This window comes from Eptatretus burgeri, chromosome 5 (assembly GCF_056783735.1).
Source record: "Eptatretus burgeri isolate ZD-2024b chromosome 5, Ebu_testis_v1, whole genome shotgun sequence".
Classification (NCBI taxonomy): Eukaryota; Metazoa; Chordata; class Myxini; order Myxiniformes; family Myxinidae; genus Eptatretus; species Eptatretus burgeri.
This window is the reverse complement of record NC_140965.1, coordinates 68,703,238-68,717,670: the sequence shown is the minus strand read 5'-3', so window position 1 is coordinate 68,717,670 and position 14,433 is coordinate 68,703,238. Positions and strand designations below refer to the sequence as shown.

Here is a 14,433-nt window from a genome sequence, read left to right as displayed (position 1 = left end):
TTGTACGTTGGCTTTAAACGTTGTACTTTTTGGTTGTCCTGAAATTTTTTCATGCTTGAAATTTCACGACGTATGCCGGCGTATGACTCACACGTTCCGCTACGCTGGCCACAAGTTGTATGCACGGTCTGCGATCGTTGACAGACGTCAACACATGCTACTTGTAAGTTAATCATAAGTTGAGACATGCCGAGGTAATGTTTAGCGTACCCGAAACTTATTTCTAACCTATGATTAACGTGTTGTTGGCACGTTACGCGATCGTTGCCACACGTCGACAGACGTTACTTTTAAGTTACTCATAGGCTGAAAGACGTCGGTATAATGGATCGTCCTTGCGTCAGCATCCACGGCCACGGCCAGGACACTTATTTGCAGCATTCTTCAAACTTTTCTTCGGCATGACGAGGATGTTCACACTTCGATGTCTAGCTTGGCTATGATTCCAATTGTCCATCGGCAGCGTCTATTTAAAATAGTCGAGTTTGAGCGTTTTAACACGTTCAGAAGAAACGCTTCAAATTTCAAAACCCCAGCGTCAAAAAACAAAGGCGAGTGACAGCAATTTAAATCGTTCATTGTAAACAATGAAAATAGCTGAGTGGTACCGTTTAAAAGTCGTTGAGTGTAAAAAAAAATCCAATTGTTGAGCGCAAGCGTCTACTTTCAATAGTGGAGATGCAGCCATTTAAATCGTTGAGTGGCAGCCTATGAATAGCAAACCCCACGTCACCGGCAAAGATAAACTGCCGCACAATATGCATAAGTGAGGCTATCGTTGGGCATAGTTTGTGAACGGCGGCTTCACGATAATTATTCGTTGGTATATCGTATCTATAAGTAATCAAAGCGCTCTATGCACATTATTAGTTCATTGTGCATTTGTCCAACCCGTTATGAATAGACCTAAATCGTAAAAACAAGCTATAGCTCATTGTTGAAAAAGCCCCATAAAAAATTAGCCGCGAAGAACTTCGAACAATGGTGAAAAGATGTCTCCTACCCATGGACACGCGGACGCAAGGAGGATCCATCATAACCCACACCCTCCCCCTCACACTCACCTACTACTGCCAACATGAACAAACTACTACTAATACTAATACTGATACTGATACTGATACTGTTACTGCTGACATGGACATCGACTCAAAAAGGACTCGAAAACACTGTTGGGTTCCCCTTTTATGAGCACCATTTTTATATACCAATTCCCAAAACCGCTGGGAACACGTCTTTATATGGCAGTTGTAAGCTAGAAACACGTTAATTTTTTTTTGTTGTCGACCGGAAGACGTCATTGGAATACGTCTACATACGTCGATGTGTGTTGGGACTACGTAAAGAATTGGTTCAAAGCACGTTGGTTTGGTTCAAAAAAGATTGGTTCAAAAAAAAAAATTGGTTCAAAAAAGACATTACCGCGACGTGTTTTGACTTATGAGTAGCTTATAAGTAGCCTTTGTGGACGTGTGTAAGCGTCCGCATATCGTGTGTACAACTTATCCCCATCACATGCGGAACGTGTGTCATACGCCGAGTACGTCGTAAAATTTTGAACATGTTTAAAATTTCTTGACGTACTCTACTTACTACGACGTATGATAGCGTACTTTAGCGTTCTACTCACGTATACCAAACTTACTCATACCGTATTTGACGTGCCCCAACGTTTTAGACACATTTTTCTTAGGTCGGCATACGCTGGCAAGATCGCCAAGGTGTGACCGCGATGTTGACACTTCCATTTCTACGGCAGTTATGATTCGAATCATTGTGCGTCAGCTTTTTAATAGGCTACGTCACGACATCGTCGGCGATGCGTGCAACGCGCTATGCCTAAGTTAGACTATCGTTGGACATCGGTTGTGTAGGCCGACAACAGGTTCAGCATTCGTTGGTATAAGTTATCTATAACACAACGAAACGTTCTGTGTCCGTTACCAATGCGTTATACATAAGACCAAGTCGCTATGAATACGTCCGAATCTTTAAAAAAAAACATCAAAAGTTCAACGTAAGTTAGCGTTTTACATACATTTTAATACGTTGCCATCGCTGGCTAAAACGTCAAGGTGTGACCGGGCCTTAAGGACAGCTAAACTTTCTTGTAATTCACTCACAACTCCTGCACCAGCCATTCTGGGCCTTTAGATCTCCCGTGTCAATGTCCAACACCATTAAAGTCGCTCATATTACGAGGTCTTCCTCCGCATGTTATTGCAAGTATTATTCAGCACGAGTACTGTACTTCAAATGGTTGCGATGAGATTGTGAAGGAATTGCAGTCGAATATGTGCTGTTATTATCAGTAAGATATGGAGTATGTATGCTGTGACTTACCGAATGTAATGTGGTGAAACAACGTACGTACGTACACACACACACACACACACACACACACACACACACACACACACACACACACACACACACACACACACACACACACACACACACACACACACACACACACACACACACACACACACACACACCAGAGGATTAGAAACGATTGGTAGTGATATTCGGTTGCCATTTCCAGCACCTGTGCTTTGTTTGAGTTTGACTGGAAAGTCAGAATGACCGAGAGAAGGATGTCTCAGGAGGCAACAGACGTAATCGGTGTGTTCACGTACCATGCATCGTTTCATAGCTTAAACACTTCCTGCACACAGCTGTTAATTCACTTTCAGTCTACAAGCATTCATGATTCCTCGCAATACATTTTATTAATATTAAATGTAAAAATTATATCGGAGCAATCAACGTGTTATTCTGCACCAAATAAGGGTTTATTCTGGTGTACTTAACTGGTAACTCGGCTGGAGCAGTCAACCTTCACGTCCTTCTCTGCCAAAGGTGCATTTGTGCTGTTGCAAATATAAAGTGAACAACCCTCCACTTCTGTGCTTCCTTTGTAAAACAAAAATTCCAAAAAGGACTAACATTACCAAAGGCATTCCCACCTGAACCTGTGGCTCATGATGCTGGAATCCCAGGTTCAAATCCCATTGTGCTGCTTTATCGATTGTCTACTAATGTCCTTAAGATATATTTTAAAGTACACCAACATCTCCTGCAATCCTCATCCGATATTCTTAAAGGAGAGGCTTGGACAGGTGGAGATGTGGGGTGTGAAAGGAAGGGAGGTCTGAGTTTTACCTTCTGCATCCATCTTGTCCACCCATGCATCCTCCCCTACCCCTCATTCCTCCGCACACCCATTATTTGTCCAAGTCTCCCTAGATTTTGTCCTTCAACTCTGTCAGTGTATCCCCGCCCCTCTCTCTACTGTTGCTTTTATTCTGTTGCGTCCTGATCCTTTCAGTGCTCCAGCTCTTCCACGAGCTTTGACTCAAAACAAAAGAAATTAAAAAATGGGTATTTTATGCTCACACGATTTCTAGCCACGGATATAAATTACAAACAAGTTAACAATTATGCAAAGGCGACTGCCAAGTTTTGGAATTAAATAATTATGCTTATAATAACATGTCAAACACTTTTTCTAAGTTTTGAAGAAAATCAGTGCAAACAGAACAAGCTCATCAAGTGAACTTGTAAGCAAAAATGACCGAGGTTTGGTACAAGGTTGTTTTTGTTGAACATAAAAACTGTAAAAGCAAACTTTTATCAAATGTCACAAATTCCACATGAACTAGTCACACAAATAAAGTTGCTTGCATGTCCGATAATGAAACCATCAACAAAACACGTCAGATGCCAATAAATGAGCACCTGCTCCGCTTGCCAAGCTCGCTGCCTGGCATTTTGAAACCTGGATTCCATATGAGCAGGAAATGTGTAGATATATACTGATCCCTCTCCTCACATCCCCTCCTCTCCTCTCTTCCTTTTTATTTTTTTTTCAGACGACGCTACATTATGTCATACAGTTACTACCCCCATCCCACTGATAGGCAGGAAGCAGTTGCGTCACGCTATGCTGATCTGGAATAGATTAGACCAATGATTCTCAACCAGGGGTAAATTTACTCCCTGGGAGTAAAAATTTACATGGCAGGGGGTAAATATATCATTCCTGAAAATTAAGTTATGATGATGTTTTTTTTTGGCAAGTTCAAACAAAATCAATAACACTGTTATCATTGTGATGTGAGACAGACAACACATAATTAATACATTATATGATACAGTAGAGAGAGAGTAGAGAGAGAGTAGAGAGAGAGTAGAGAGAGAGTAGAGAGTGAGAGAGTGAGAGAGTGAGAGAGTGAGAGAGTGAGAGAGTGAGAGAGTGAGAGAGTGAGAGAGTGAGAGAGTGAGAGAGTGAGAGAGTGAGAGAGTGAGAGAGTGAGAGAGTGAGAGAGTGAGAGAGTGAGAGAGAGAGAGAGAGAGAGAGAGGTGGAGAGAGAGAGTAGAGAGAGAGTAGAGAGAGAGTAGAGAGAGTAGAGAGAGAGTAGAGAGAGAGTAGAGAGAGAGTAGAGAGAGAGTAGAGAGAGAGTAGAGAGAGAGTAGAGAGAGAGAGAGAGAGAGAGTAGAGAGAGAGTAGAGAGAGAGAGAGAGAGAGAGAGAGTGAGAGAGTGAGAGAGTGAGAGAGTGAGAGAGTGAGAGAGTGAGAGAGTGAGAGAGTGAGAGAGTGAGAGAGTGAGAGAGTGAGAGAGTGAGAGAGTGAGAGAGTGAGAGAGAGAGAGAGAGAGAGAGAGGTGGAGAGAGAGAGAGAGAGAAAGAGAGAGAGAGAGAGAGAGAGAGAGAGAGAGAGAGAGAGAGAGAGAGAGAGAGAGAGAGAGATATATCCCATCCGGTTTTCGTTCTGGACATGTCCACTCAGGCCTAATCAATGTACGTAGGTGTATGTGTGTCTATGTGTGTCTTAGTGTGTGTATGTTTATGTTTGTGTTGTCTGTGTCTCAGTGTGTGTCTGTATGTGTCTGTGTGCCTGTATGTATGTGTTTATGTGTGTATGTGAGTGTATGCCTGTGTGTTTGTGTGTGTGTGTCTGTGCCTCAGTGTCTGATGTGTGTGTGTGTCCAATTCATTATTATTTAAAAAATCAATTTCATATTTCAGTGAATGGAAAAATGTTATATTATAATTAATTCATGATTATTTCTTTTCAGATTTTGGCATGTTTAAAAAACGGACATACCTGGATTCATATCTACAATATGGCTTTGACTTCATTGTTGAAGATGGCGTGCATAAGCCTCAGTGTCTGCTGTGCTCAAAAGGTCTTGGAAATGGCTCATTGAAACCTTCAATACTAAAAGAGCACCTGGAAGCTATACATCCTGCCCATGCATCTGATGACAGTGTTACCTTTGAGGCAAAGAAAGCAAGGTTAAGGGCTGCAGGAACACTGCCCAAACATGGCTTCATATCTAACAAGAAACCAACGCTTGCAGCTTCCTTTCACGAAGCACAGCGAATAGCAAGGGCAAAGAAACATCACGACATTGCCGAGAAGTTGATTAAACCTTGTGCCTTAGACATAGTTGAACATGTATGTGGGAAAGAAGCAAAACAGAAGATTCAAGACATTTTCCTTTCTAATGACACAATTCATCGACGTATAAGTGAAATGTCTCAAGATATTTGTCAACAAGTTATTGAACAGATCAAATCTAGCCCAGTAAAAATTTCTTTGCAACTTGATGAATCCTGTGATGTTGCCAATTTTTCACAACTGCTTGTTTTTGTCCGGTACATATGTGGAAAAGAACTGAAGGATGAATTTCTCTTCTGTGAAACTCTCCAACAAACCACAAAGGCTGCTGACATAATGCAGAAAATAGAAGACTTCTTTGAAAGGAACAATCTCACATGGGACATAGTTGGTTCAATTTGTACTGATGGAGCCTCAGCCATGATGGGAGTTAGATCAGGCTTCACTGAACTTGTAAAACAAAAGGCACCCCATGTGATAATATGCATTGTGTTCTTCACAAATATGCATTAGCTGCGAAAACCCTTCCTGAAAATCTGAAAATGGTTTTGTAGAGTTATTGAGGCTGTTAATTTCATTCATGCTCGAGCACTGAATCACCGCTTGTTCCAAACTTTTTGTGATGAGATGGGCTCTGAGCATTCAATTATTTTGCTTCCTACTGAGGTGAGGTGGCTCTCGCGTGGACTTATTCTTAACCGAGTGTTTGAGCTCCGTACTGAGTTTGAGATTTTTCTTCGCGACCGGGATTCGAAGCTGTGGGAAACGTTTGCTGAATCAAAGTTCATTACCTCTTTAGGGTACCTCTCAGATATACTTACCCATCTTAACCAAGTCAACAAACAACTCCAGGGAAAATCAGTAACCGTCGTTGAAGCAGGTGAAAAGATGAAAGCATTGCAAACAAAGGCGGATTTATGGGCACGAAGAGTTCATCAAAAATGTTTTGCAATTTTTCCAAACTTGGATGACGCCGTTAGAGAAGAACCTGGTGCGATACCTGATAAAAATGAAGACATCACAGCACATTGAACATCTTGAAACATCACTTCACTGGCTACTTTCTAGAAGGCATGATACTGACAGAAAGATGGATATTGAGACCTTTTACCACTGATCTGTCAAATGAGAGATGACAACCCAGCAAAAGAGGAGCTGATTGATCCTCAGTCCTCTGCTAGTCTTAAGGAAGAATTTGATAGAATTAGGTGTTGATTTCTGGATGAAACTCACAGATTCATTCCCACTTCTTACTCAGCAAGCCTTCAAAAGTGCTTGTTCCCTTTGTCACCACATATCTATGTGAATCAGGTGTCTCTACTTTAGTAGCAATGAAGACAAAGGCAAGGAACCGCCTGAAAGCCGATGACGACATGAGGGTAGCGTTGTCATGAACAGCTCCTCGAATAAATAAACTAGTTGACTCAATGTTCCCACTGATGTTCCCAAGCAGAATTCCCACTGATAATGCCTCTGGTATTTTTGTTTGATCTTGTTTGAGATAAGTGGACTGTATATTTTTTTCCTTTATCAAAGTTTATTTTGTGCAAAACTTTAATAATAAAGTTGTTTCATCTTCTTTTTTTTCTGTGCCTCTATGCCGGCTGTGCATTTTTTTGCATGGGAGTAAGGGGGTAAATGGAGATATACATCAAGCCGAGGGGGTAAATGGAGATATACATCAAGCCGAGGGGGTAAATGGAGATATACATCAAGCCGAGGGGGTAAATGACAGAGGAAGGGTTGAGAATCACTGGATTAGATGCTGGTGTGATAAATGGAACACATCCTTCAACACTGGAAAATCTCACCGTCTCATCCTATCACCCTGAAAGGATCATCAAACTAACCCATCTATCCATTTCCATGGGCAGCCACGACTGAAAATGGTTTAGTCTCTTGAACTTCAATGGCTCTCCATCAGCCATGACCTCTGCTTTGCCAACCACATAGCAAAGTTGGCCTCCAAAGCCAGCTGCAGACTGGGCTTCCTTCATCATTCCTTGAAAATTCAGAACTCTCAGTCTATAAGGCCTTGGTCTTTAGCTCAATGGAGTACTGCTCTCCCCTATGGGATGGTGCCCCAGCATTACTTGTGTCTCTCCTGGATTCTGTGAAATCCAAAGCTCTTGACATTATTGGAATTTCTCAAGATGAGGCCGAAGTAGAAGGTGTGTTGCTTTTGCATCATAGACAGGTTGATGACCCTTCTGTTTTTCACAGTTTCTGCCCCCAATCGAGCTCCATCTGCTCCCTCAGCCCTCCGACAGTCTCTAGTTTCTCCAAGATGCATATGTTCCTCCAGTAATCCCATCCTGGTTAAACTCAGAGGAGAAACGCTTCCGAATCCTCGACAGCACTGCCCATTGCGATCTCTTCTCACAACTGACATAACAGCTGCTGCTTTACTTCCGATGGTTTCCTATGACAACCACCCCCCCACCCCCACCATCACCTCTTTACAATACAACAAGCATCGTGTTCTATATAAAATGTTTCCATTAACAAACAGGGCTAGTAATTATCTCCCTCCTCCTTGCGAGTTTCTACCTGCATTTACATCCGGACACAAATGAGATATTCTCCAGAACCATTTCCCATTCTGATTAATGAAATAATAACTGTAATTCGCACAACAGATGGACTGACTCACAATGACTTAACAGGACGAATAGATTTTGAAATGCTTATTAAAACAACTGAATTTGCATAATAAAATCAGGACGTGAATTATGGACACATTAGCTTGAAAATTTATGAAAAATCTTCAGCATTAAAAATACATTTCAGAGCAGTATGCTGAAAATATTTCTTTAATGTCTAACTGTGTTAAATTATCATATATATATATATATATATATATATATATATTTCAGCGAGGCCACATTCTATTCACTTGCTTTTCATCCAGAATGGCCCCTGGTGTGATGGTGCATAGATGGAGATGGAGGATGGGAGGGGAGGGGCTCGACATCAGCGAGATTAGGAGATCCAAGGCCAGTTGGAGCCTGGTACAGCCTGGTGGACTTTTGAGATAAGTGGATAAACAGTGATGAAAGGTATACATTGTGAAGGAAACGTCAGGGCAAAGCAACGAATCACAGTTCTGTGGACAGGTCTGTGTGATATACGGGATTCAAACATCCAGGCTGGACATGCTTCGGCTGCATGTGAGTTTAAGTTATAGTTGCTGGAGTTATTTGCACTTGGAAGCAAAATGATACATGAGATCAAACACAAAATGCTTTGTCCTTCTGGCCTTGAAATTACTGTCTATTTGTAAAAATGCTGTCTGACATGGGAACTGAGTCTGGTGCCGAGGCATGAGGAATGATGTGAGGTGAGCCAGGTGAGTGAGGGAGGATGACTGTGAAACCGATTAGTGAGACAGCAAGGCAGCCAGTCATGATGCTATCTCTACGTCTCCCCCTCACCTCCCCACTCTTTCTCGTCTTCCCTTGCACGCCTACTCTCTCTCTCTCTCTCTCTCTCTCTCTCTCTCTCTCTCTCTCTCTCTCTCTCTCTCTCTCTCTCTCTGTCTCTCTCTCTCTCTCTCTCTTTCTCCATCCCTTCATCCTAGAGCTCCCTCACACCTCCCTCGTGTGTCTCCCCCTCTGTGTGCAGCCACCATAGAAATTCACGATGACAATTATCATAGTTTTAGTTACAAGTTACATTTGTGATGTGATCTTTCTATGATAACTATGACACAGCCACCAAAGAAAGATCACATCATAAACACACTTACCCAGAGTTATAAGGAAAATCGACTCGGATCAATAAACCAATGTCACGTTTCCATGGCAAAACAAGTTTCAAAATATCGTGTGAGCATCAGGCCGACCTTGTATATTTCAGTGTCATAGTAATCATGATTCCAGTAAAAGAGTTTGTGCAACACACATTCCATGTGAGCAAATCAGAGCTCAATCAACCAGGTTGAAGCAATTTCAGGGACTTTGTACCGAAGTGCAGTCTTGCCGTCACAGAAACAACTTAACCCAGAGTTTGGTACCTCTCAACAATAACGACTCAAACAGTTCATCATTATTCTATTCTACCATCTATAATATAAGAGAGCCGTTTGTCTGTGTCACCATTTTTATCAGAGATGGCTGAACTGATCTTCGTCAAACTTTTAGAGCTTCATCAGTGAGTGCCGCGGAGTGTTTTAGGCAGGAAAAATGTTTGAAATTTGAGAAAAAAAAGTTCGATATTTTTTTAATCGCTCTGTAATGCCTAAACTCAGCCTTTGTAGCGAGCTCGCGAGGCCATGTGAGCTATAATTAGGCACCCATAATAAAAAATAGAATTTTATTTTGATTTCTTCAAAATGCCATTCAGATTAGAATAACACCGGGAAATGCCAGGTACTCCTGCTTGTATTAAATAAGGCAATTCTCTGTATGTACAGTCTGTACAGTATGTATGTATGTATGTATGTACTTTACATCTGAAAACCATAGAAAACAAGCTCGAATGAGCTAAGATCCTCGTCCTCTTAATGATGACGACATAAAAACGAATATGACGTCATTGTGATGTATCTGGTTTGCGATAAATTATCTGTGCTAATGCCCGGCTTGATTCGCACAAACAAAATTCAAACAGCTTGCAGAGTTTCGGAGATAATGGTAGAGGCGATTTCCATTATCGGCGATATTATGACGTCAACTTTTTTCTCGGAAGAATTTCCAAAATTGGAGATGGTTACTGCCTGCGCGTGGGCTTTCTGCATATACATTGCAAGTTTCACGAAGATCCGATGAAAATTCTGGGTTGTGAAACAAAAAAATGTCAAAAATAGGAATGACATCATAAAAATTAATATGACGTCATAGTGATGCATCATATGTGCGGTAATTCATCTCTGCTAATGCCCTGTTCGATTCCCGCAAACAGAATTCAAAAAGTTTGCCTAGTTTCGGAGATAATTTTTTTAGGCGATTTCCATTAGCGGAGATATTTTGACGTCATAACTTTTTTTTCTAGGAGGAATTTTCAAAATCGGAGATGGTTACTGTCTGTGCAGGGAATTTTTACATATATACGCCAAGTTTCAGGAAGTTTCGATGAAAACTGTGGGCTGTGAAACAAACTAGTCCACAAGAACAACAACGTGAGTAAGACTTAAAGATTCCCCACGAGGATCTAACTAGAATGACAACCTTCAACGTCACAATGTCACCAGTATGCCTCCGCCCACATTGTTACATAATTAAAAATACTTGTATCAAGTTTGATTTAAATCCCTGAACACAGATTTAAAATATTAAAGAATCCTGTCTGCCAGACCATGCATCCAATCAGATTAAAATTTAAAACATATATTCCACATGTCTACTTGGTCATAACTGTGATGTTTCACATAGATTGATGAAGTGGTTCAAGAGAAAGATTTTAAAAAGATTTTTGTTGAAACCAATATGGCTGCCAGACAATGTGACCTATTAATTATTTGTGAACACCGTAGTATCCCCAAGGCTTGAGGAACATGTAAACTGTGAAGTTTCCCCTCGATCTGTCAAGCCGTTCTGGAGAAGTAGATTTAAAAACGTTTATTCTTCAAAAAAATCAAAGCTGCCAAACCATGTGATCTATGACATCATAAGTGGAGAACTTTTTGTTCCTCATGGATTGGCGATCATACCTGTAATGTTTCACCTTGATCTGTTCAACCATTACAGAGAAGAACATTTTTGAAGGCTTTATGTTAAAAACAATATGGCTGCCAAGCACGTGATCGATAACGTCATCAATTTTTTTTGGCAATTTCAATTTAGCCTGAGATGACCCTCAAAAATCTTCATACTGATTGGATAAAGCGTTTGACATGCAAATATGATGTCATAACAAAGCCACGTCTGACATCATCAAAAAAAATCAAACTTGTTTCCCTTGGGTTGTACTTCACATGTGAGAAGTTTCAATTTTTTTCCATGGAGCAGTTTCAGAAATACAAAGGTCCAAGGTTTATATTTTTTTTCCAAAATGGCTGCCACACCACGTGACCTATGATGTCAGTTATCGCAGAAACAATCTTCATGAGTAGTCACATCAATAGTGAAAATTTCGTAAAATTTCTATGGTGAAAAACAAAACCATGCCATCCCGCTTCAATACAACCCCACTTCGATTGGACACCTGACCCACGATGTCCTCTTTGTCAAAAGAAATTCAGAAAGGGTGGCCGATCACCCCTTTGGAGTTTCGCGTTGATCGGATAAGGTTTTTTGTCCAACATGGTTGTGAAACCATGTGACCGATGATGTTGAAATTTTCAACCAATATTCCCCATGCTGAGTCGATCATATTAAAAAAAATATTCATCTGAAACCGCTTAGCCTTTTGATGGGACACTTTGCAGTGATGATCCACTACTGTTGCTAGAAATATTTTATTCAACAATGACCTCATCAATCACATGATGTGGCAGCCACGTTGGTTTTAAGGAAATAATTAAACAATTATTTCTCTGAAACCATTGAACCTATCAATACTATACTTTACAGTTATGATCCACTGCACTTGCTGCATACATTTGACTTTAAAATGGCATCATCAGTCACGTGGTATGGTGGCCACATTGGTTTAAAGGAAGATAATAAAAAATTATATTTCGGAAACTGCTCTCGTGGTTGATGCAAATCTTTGCACTTGTGATCCACTGTCCTTGTTCCATGCAGCGCAACATGTATTATATTGATCTGTTAAGCGGTTTTGGATAAAAAGGATTTAAAATTTTCAGTTTTCAAACTAACATGGCTGCCATACCACGTGACCTGTGGCATTGAAAATTTGGATTCTGCCCAAGATTTGGAAGAGGATTACGTGTGTGAATTTTCGTTTTAATTGGATAAGATTCATTTTTCTATCCAATATGGCTGCCACACCACATGACCTATGACATCATCATTTCCAAATGGTATGCAGCTATATTGTTCGATGATGCTTGGTAAATTTTGCTTCGATCGGATAAGCGGTTCCAGAGAAAACTTTGAACAACGTGATATCAATTATTCTTTATCACCCTAGTATCGCCAACACATGGTGAACTGGTCTGTGAAGTTTTCCCTTAATCTGTCCTTCCATTCTGGAGAAGAAGATTTTTGAAGGCTTTTGGGCAAATCCAAGATGGCTGCCAGACCATGTGAGCTATGATGTCATAGTTATCAGACATTATTCAGCATGGTGAATCGATCATTTCGGTGCAGTTTCACTTTAATCTGTAAAGCAGTTCTGGAGAATAAGATTTTTTTCCTTAAAAAAAAACAAAAAAACAATATGGCTGCCAAACCACAAGATGGATGACATAATAATAATTTTTTCTGTGTTCCCACCTTTCCCTAGATGAACTACAGAACTCTTCATACTGATGGGATGCAGCGTTCTATGTGTTGAATTCTCACTGAGACACCACTTCACCGACGACGTCATCGTCAAATCACTTATTCCCCCATGCAGAGTCGTTGCCAGAAGCCAAGTTTCAATTTTTTCCACGGTGCGGTTTACGAGATACAGAGGTCCAAAGTTTTTCCGTTTTTCCAACATGGCTCTCACCGCACATGCACTATGACGTCATAATTATCATTAAAAAAATTCTGCACGAGTTGTCACATCTGTGGTGAAAATTTAATGTCAATCGGACAAGCGGTTGCAGAGAAAACAGAAAATTTGCACCAATATACTTACGTACGGATGGGCAACCCGAAAACATCATGCCACCAGCTTCGTCATCGGAAGCATAAAAACAGTGCTGGCCCGATCTCCACGAAATTTTGCATATGTGTTGGCAGTCAAGTCATGAGCACAAAGCTCCCCACATCCCCACCCTCCCCCCCCCCCCAAGCAGGGGGGTAAGACTTGCCAATGCTCCCGAAGGGAGTGGGTGTTTCTAGTATGAAAAAGACGAGATTACATCATCATTAATGTTGTTCTCAGGTGTGTACCTGCTTACCTGTGTCATGGGCTTGAACCGGCCTCAGTTGAACATAATCTCCAAAGGATTTGGCAGTTCTGCGGGATTTAAAAGGGACACTTAGACCTCAGGAAGACATTTCAAAACAAAATGTTATCTCTACAGCCTGACCACACGAGAGAATGCTGAATCTGCAGAATATGTAACATGACATGACCATTATTGTATTGTATGTTCCCCTGAAGAGCTCTGAAAAGAAAAACAAGACATGATATATAAATGTCAAACATTTTAATAGTTTAAAACAGACCTAGCACCGAAGGAGGGTAAACGCCTAATCGTCAGCACTTTGCGATCTTTTACTGCAGAGCTTTAACCATTTAATTCTCATGTTTTTAATAAAATAGACCAAGGTCTGGTTTTCAACTGCCGAGCAGTCTTTCAAGTGTCCTGCTGGTGAAGGTTTTAACACCTAAAACAATCTCATCAAACCATCAACACAAACACAGTGAAGCAACTGCGATCACAAGCCAACCGACCTACCAATTTCGCCCTTGTTGGGGCATCGTCATGATCAGTTTAGAGTTTAGACCCACAAACTCAGCCATTTTAAATTCAATGCCATTCCTGATTCTCACCCATGGATATCATTGATGTTATAAGGCACGGTAGAGTATTAAACAGACAACAGGCGATATATTATGCTTGTACAGAAGAAATATCGCATGTCCGACAGGATGGTGCGGAGATAGCACACACTTCTTATTCTTGTTCCGATAATGAACCGGGCTCTCATGGAGTGTTACAGGTTCATGACTGCATGGTAATTATATGCATGCATGGGAATTACATCACATTTAGGTGTGTTTTGAATGATTCCAATGAAGGGGGTCGAGGTACATGATGGTGGGAGCTGGTTACACTCACGAATGGTCCGGGAGTGCCGGGTGGTCGATCGCCTCTTGGAAAAAGCACTGAGATCCTCAAGTTCTTGACTTTTTGTGCCACCATGTTGTAAATCCTTGGACTTCTTTATCTCTTCCAAACCATTGTTGATCTTGTAAAGCATATTAAGCCTGCTGGCCTTCCTTCTGTCCTCCAGACTTCT

At 41.0% G+C, this 14,433-nt stretch overlaps 1 protein-coding gene across 1 annotated transcript in view; it reads right to left on the bottom strand.

The window, feature by feature from the left end:
• The window catches only part of NSMF (NMDA receptor synaptonuclear signaling and neuronal migration factor), an 84,420-nt gene that overhangs the window by 57,083 nt on the left and 12,904 nt on the right, over positions 1–14,433 (bottom strand). Inside the window, exon 2 of the mRNA XM_085882292.1 lies at positions 13,365–13,423. Coding sequence (XP_085738418.1) covers positions 13,365–13,423 — 59 coding nt within the window. The remainder of the gene's footprint in view (positions 1–13,364; positions 13,424–14,433) is intronic.